This window comes from Mya arenaria, chromosome 2, assembly GCF_026914265.1.
Source record: "Mya arenaria isolate MELC-2E11 chromosome 2, ASM2691426v1".
In the NCBI taxonomy this organism is placed as follows: Eukaryota; Metazoa; Mollusca; class Bivalvia; order Myida; family Myidae; genus Mya; species Mya arenaria.
Window position 1 is genome coordinate 59,066,959 of NC_069123.1, and position 6,909 is coordinate 59,073,867.

The 6,909-nt window shown below is 40.0% G+C and overlaps 1 protein-coding gene across 2 annotated transcripts; it reads left to right on the forward strand.

The window, feature by feature from the left end:
• Positions 1-80: 80 nt before the first annotated feature.
• Positions 81-5,616, forward strand: LOC128208288 (protein unc-93 homolog A-like). Of its 2 annotated transcripts, none has more exons than XM_052911829.1 (8): positions 81-2,015; positions 2,327-2,447; positions 2,711-2,851; positions 3,159-3,316; positions 3,583-3,813; positions 4,034-4,158; positions 4,343-4,474; positions 5,063-5,200. In XM_052911829.1, exons 1-7 carry the CDS (start codon positions 1,650-1,652, stop codon positions 4,470-4,472), a joined length of 1,272 nt encoding a protein of 423 aa, XP_052767789.1. In that variant the 5' UTR covers positions 81-1,649; the 3' UTR covers positions 4,473-4,474; positions 5,063-5,200. The 2 variants fall into 2 exon arrangements, with proteins under 2 accessions (XP_052767789.1, XP_052767779.1); XM_052911819.1 differs by having other exon boundaries at positions 84-2,015; positions 4,034-4,169; positions 5,063-5,616.
• The last annotated feature ends 1,293 nt before the right edge of the window (positions 5,617-6,909 follow it).

The following is a 6,909-nucleotide window of genomic DNA, read 5'->3' on the forward strand; positions in this document are numbered from 1 at the left end:
CGCCTTTTTATTGTCACAATTGTATCAAACTCCATATTGAGTTTGAAGATTTTTGCGTTATATCTGTCAATCAAATGATGGAAGCTTCGTGGAAGTGACAACTGCATTGAAGTGAAAACGAAATACTTTGTGGTCTGATTGTTCTTGAACTAAATAAAAACGTTGTTTCCCATCATTTTGACCATGTTCCGGCCGATCGCATGTGAAGTCCATATGTAATGACGTCTATATCAGACTTTTTCTTTTTGTAATTGCCAAGCTATTCATTCAAAATAATCACATATACAAAACAATATGTGTATACATAGTTTACATATCGTATCTAGAAATTACATATGAATAGTGTCTTTAGTACATTTCACATAATCAAAATCAGACTTACACATCTCAGAAAAGTAATCGCAAGCATTACATGAGGCCCCAGCGTCCTGCGATTCGACCTGTTTTACGTCAACATCACGGACAAGCGCGGTAACAGTGGTATGCAGTAGCATCTACAATTCACTCGAAATCACTGGGTTGGAAGTGTGTGTTCTGAATAATCTCGATTTCAATTTGGACAGTAGTGCTGTTGTAGGGTTTATCAACGTTCTGGTGAATGTTTCAGTAACACCTGTGTCGTGCAACCTCGTTCGTTCGCATTCGGAGCTCCTCGGCCATTTTTATCGAAAACAACTTTTTCGATAAAATGGCCGAGGAGTTCCGAATGGTTTGTTCGACGTTAGCAGTGTGATTGTTTCCATCTAGCTTGCATTAAGGCCAATTGTGAGCATACAAAATACTGACTGAGAACTTATCGCTACGTGAGTTATAGCGTTGATATTCATTAAATATGTAACAATTTGTTTAAGAATCATCGTATACTTTAATAAAGTTATCATTCACGTTTCATCCGCAAATACTCCCTAGTTTAGAATGTATAGCGTATTTGCCGAGAAACGGTTTCTTTTTCTGTAGGTATAGTTGTTTCTCAGCTATGTAGCTATTGACAAAGGCAATATGCAGATTTGCCAAAAAATAATTGAAACTTTTTGTATCATGTACATTAAATACATATGTTGATTTGAAACTATTCAGAAAATAACGTTACAATTAAAAGGAACACAGCCATTCTTTAAAAGTTAAGGGTTTAACATTTAAAGAATTGCTCTTCGCATGCATATAAAATATGGGGGTATACGCATAATGAGTCATTCAGTCAAGCAGTTCTTAAATGGGACACATTTTACACTGTTAAATGCCAAAGCGTATACTATATTCTTTAAAACTAGATTCTACATGTACTTCTTAATATTCTAGATTTTTTGGTGCACGAAGATGCATCAGACATTAAGGAAATATATAATTTAAAGTTATATTATAAACTAATAAACAGTCTATGAATGGATGTCTCAAACATGAACACAGTGTCTCCTTAACTGCTTAAATGCATTTACTATATACCTGATTTGTGCTTAGTGAATCGCGAACACATTAAATTGAAACGGATACCATGGCAATGGTCAACAATTAATGAACTGTTGCAACTAACCACACGCCTGTGTTAATAGACAAGACAAGCCAACCAATGAATCAATATGGAACGCATTAAGCTTTAAATTCTGCTAGCACTGTTTTCAGGGGTTTTTTTTTCGGATATAATTACGAAGATGGAAAGTAATTCGGATAATCAAGAATCCGATATCAAGTTTACTAAAGTTGGCGAAGGTTTCAGTGTCAACAGAAACGATTCTTTTGATGACAACGCAGAAGAAACCGCGTTCCTTGCAACAGAATCACGTCATACCAGCGACAAGGAACTCGATGCCGTAGACGTGACGCCACCACCGTTCGGCCGGAAGCGGATGTTGAAGAATCTGGTGGTTGTGAGCGGGGCGTTCCTGTTCCTGTTCACGTCGTTCCAGTCGCTTCAGAACCTACAGAGCAGTCTGAACAAGGAGGCGGGCCTTGGGACCGTCAGCCTCTCCGTCATTTACGCATGTGGCATGCTGGCCGGGCTCCTGCTGCCCCCACTGGTAAGCGTAGGCCAATAGCGACCGTAATAATAACTGCCATCCTCAGCTAGCTTGCTTATTGCAGCTTTGTTATCGGTCGGTCAGTCTATGTCCGGACTCTTAAGTTATGAATATTAAAGGCCTGACGGATTTAAATATCTTCGTCACTCCTGTAACATCCCTAGTTGTATATCCAAGCAATGGTATCCGAGGAAAAAGTGTGCATTTATTGGTTATGTATTGGCAGGCATTGAAGTGTGTAAATTTTCTGTGCCATATGCCGCTCAAAGTAATGCGAGTCACAATTTTGCTTTTTTTTTGCATTTCTTTAGATAATTAGCGTGTTGGGATGCAAATGGACGTTGGTCGGGAGCATGGCCTGCTACATTGTGTTCATGGCCGCCAACCTGTACCCTGTCTGGGCCACCATGATTCCCGCATCAATTGTCTTAGGTACGTGAAATACATTATTTACGAGGTATCATTGGAAAATAGTTCAAAATGCACAACATGTACGAAATCCTGTTTCCGCTGTGAGTAACATTAGGGCGATATTGCCTGCTTTTATGAAATTCTGAGGACGAAACTGCAAAACAATGTTGTCGCATCTTCGCGTCCTGATTGACAGCAGAACATTAACGGTGGAATCAGGATTCTGTATACAAATAATTGGTTAAAAATCTAGAAATAATTTTTTAAAAAGTTCAACCCTGTAGGTTGCGGCGCAGCGAGCCTATGGGCTGCCAAGTGCACGTACCTAACCCAACTAGGCGCCTGGTACTCGGTCCTCGACGGCTCCCCCAAGCAGGGAACCATTAGCAACTTCTTCGGCATATTCTTCATGTTCTTTCAATCAAGTAAGATTTGTTTTCGTGATGACTTCTTGATTTTGACCAAGCGAAAAAACGTGTTCAGTGTCAAAGTAACACTCCTTCACTCCTTTACAATTTAGGTTTTGTAGATTATAAATGTGTTATTAAACCAGGCAGATGAATGAAGGTTAAAAGTCCTTGTGACTTTTTTCTTATTAATCCAAATGTCGCTGGCACAATTGTATCTCATCGGTCCTGGACGAAGATATCCGCGTTGTTGAACATTATACTTTACACTTCTCAAAAACAATTAAACTAAAGCCATATTGTCATTCTTCCCCTACCCTGCAAGGTCAGATCTGGGGTAATCTGATCTCTTCGGCGGTGTTCAGTCAGGCGGCCCCCGACAATTCTAGCGTCTCCGAAGACGTGCTAGCCACGTGCGGCGCCAACTACTGCCCAACCGACTACCGTAACAATACTAACCTGGACAGACCTAACACCACCAAGGTATTTTCTAACATAAAAACATGGCACTATATGCCATATATACACAAGTTAACTAAAAAGTCGGACTGTTGCAGCTCTATGTAGTTCCAGATACGGCAAGGTCCCCTTGGTAAACTCACTGTATGGTTTCGTGTTCAGACATTGGTAAGACTTAAGTTTAGGTACATAACCATGGCTGTTTGTTTTGAATAATTGCTCTGTTTTAGAATAAAAAAAATACCTTTCAAAGTACCGGAAGTACAGGTACATGTAACGTCTTGCTTAAGGTGTATACGGTGTGCGGTATCTACCTTGGCTGCGGGATACTGGCGCTCGCGATCGTTGCCGTCCTGCTCGACAACATATCCGTCCGGACGGACGTGAGCCGCGCGCCGGTCCGTCACCAACTGTCTGCTATCGCCCGCCATTTCCTGTCGTCGCGTTACCAGCAGCTCCTCATCCCACTCACCGTCTACAGCGGCGTGGAACAGGCGTTCATGGCTGGGGATTTCACCAGGGTAATCAATGCCATACTTGTTTATATAAATATTTAACTCACAGTTTGGTTCGAACTAGAACATACACGTGTATAGTTATAAGTCGAGCTATACATATCTGCATACTGGTCTTTGGATTTTGGAACACGAAAATAAATCTCTTTTGACAACAGAACCAAGGCTAACACTCTTTTTCTTCAAACAGACACTGTATATGATGGCCCATTGGGTATAATTACAGTCGTATATCAGCTGTGTGCTGGGGGTATGGAACGTTGGTTACGTTATGATAGCGTACGGTATATCGGACGCCCTGGGCTCCCTGACGGTCGGCCGCCTTGTGAAACACACCGGCTTCGTTCCCTGGTTTGTAGCAGGTACAATATACAATAACATAATATTAAACTTGTTTCAGACGAATTTTCTTCAAATAATGGATGGCAATTTTTAATCACTTTAAACCCTTTATAAGGTATTGGCTTGAAACTTTGTACAAACGTAAACAAGGACGAAACGCGTTTGTAACATTTGCATCTTTATTTTTATTCAGTATTTATTCTCCACGGAGGTTCTATGGTGACGCTGTTATTATGGCAACCGTCCCCGGATCACGTGGACGTGTTCTATCTCATAGCCGTGTGCTGGGGAGCTGGGGATGCCATCATACAGACGCTTGTTAATGGTGAGTGCTCGGGCTGTGTCTGATATCATGTACATCATACTATACACGCGTGTATACACATTTTAATATACATGTACTATGCTTTGGTAGTTAGGAAAATGGCATGCTGTTGAAACCATAATGACCGTCTTTGTCGTACTATGTAAGAGTTAGATGACGTGAATTATTTTTTTAATGAATAAGAATAGGCGGAGTGAGCGTAGCAAACGAGCCCTTCTTATTCATTAAGAAATTACTTCAGGTCATTTAACTGACTTATAATACAACCTCATTGGCTGATACATTGACAACGCAAAATCTGATTTAGGGAGTGTGTATCGGATGATTGGCGGTAGGCGGCCCTTAAAACACCCGCGAAAGGTGAAATTCTTAATGACTAAGTCTAGTATTTAATGGTTGCCTATCTGCGATTTCATTGGCTTAAAATGTAAGTTGTATTCTAAGCGAATTTATTAATTAAGCGAGTTATTATTTTTCCATGATAGGAATGCTTAAATAGTTGGGGTTTTTTCAAATATAAATTGATAATGCGGCTTATGGCTACATCGACTGTTTTAGAATGTACATGAGATTGTATTAATTTTCTAGCTCTTTACGGTTCGTTGTTCACTGAGAAGCCGGAGACCGCCTTCGCCAGCTACCGGATCTGCGAGTCTGCGGGCTTCATCCTGTGCTTTGGTTACAGCGCGTACATCTGCACACGCGCCAAGTTGGTCATAACATTGTTGTTCCTGGTCGTGGGATCCGCGCTCTACGGCGTCCTCGAGTGGAACCAACGGAAATCGCATCGAAAGTAGAGGAGAATAGAGGCGGGGAAGCGGTGAATATAGTAATCCAAGTTTGTGGTTTAAAGAAGTCGGCTGAGAAGCTATGGAGATTCGTGATTGAATCAACAGTCAAGCAAACAGGACTTCAACCGAAGTGTTAATTATCTTTGTTTTTTCTATATTATGTAAGGGGATTTATCTTCTACGGATCTTTAAAGTGTTTCTAAATGTTTAATGCTTTGTCAACTGTACTGTTTATGAGCTTTATGTTGCCGTTGGTTTTCAAAGTAACACTGCCACTACTTACTTGACAATCTCATATGGTTTTTATATTCACTGGTCAATTGTTATACAATCTTATTAATTATAAGTGTGAATAAATCTTCTACAATAGTCATGTTATCAGTTTGTTTTGTTTTACTAAATCATCATCTCAATTGTATATGAGTGCGTTAATTTCGGGAAGTCCTTGTCTAGCATTGTTCACGCCATTGGATGAAAACAAAATAATTTCAGCTTCATTCAGATTTTCAACGCAAGTCTGGGGGAAGGGGAACGATGCTACGAGGAGGATATATTCCACAACCTTACTTTGAGCTTTCCAAACTCAAAAACTAGTTTCAGTTTTAGTTTCATGGGTTTCGGTGATTTGGAAACCTGTTTCGAATGTTTTGATTGAAGTAACAAATGCATGGTTTCGTGAACAGTTTCAACAACATGGTGGAGCTTTTCCGTGAAGCCATTAGTTTTTAATTTCTTCAAAGCAATGATACCGCAGATGGTCGTTTGCCTTTTTTGACTAAATGGTGTTTCAACTTACATGTTTGATTACTGTCCGCCATGTTGTTTTAATCGAAGTGAACTAGTTTTCGGAGGGAACGAACCGACGAAACCTGGAGGGGGTTTCGATGGTTTCAAAAGCCAGTTTAGTTTTGTGTCAAACAAACGATTAAGCTGGTTTTCTTTTTATTTGAGACTGTTCCAACACATACAAAGCTCATGAAACCGATGTTTAACCAAAAGTAGTGTATTGCCAACAAAAACGCCCAAATTGTTTTGGTACCGATTAATTCGAAAATGAAAACTGCAGAACGAGTGACCTCAACGGGGTCGCATCTGAAAACCGCAGGGTAAATGTTGTTGGCTGTGTTCGGGGATATTAGCCTGTTGGTATCAAGCCAGCAACTCAAGATAGCAATTATCTTAAAACTACCTTGGTGACGTTGCTTAGTAAGTATCGTATTCTGATGGTTATTGCCACGGTCAGTCAGTTTCCAGTCAATGGCTGCAATCAGAAATTCACATAGCAAACACATAAGGTTAGTTTAACGTTGTGTGAATGTTGCGTCATGATAATGTTATTGTTTAACATTTTATCACTTGCAACCCCATGTAAGCAATGTTATACAGCCTTACATATTTTCTTAAATCACACACGTTTTGTTTAAGCTAGAGTTGGTGCGATTCGCTGCTTACTCTTATTCGTTCTGTGTATTCGTTCAGTTGTTCACCAACAAAACAGCTTTTCCAAGAAGTTAAATACAGTGATCGAAATTAACACGTAAAATATTCTCAGGGGGCCTTAATTTCATTCAAAATAAGGAGAATCGCAACTTGTTTGTATGACGACATGACAGCGTAGCCTAATATATATGCTAAAATGAATCT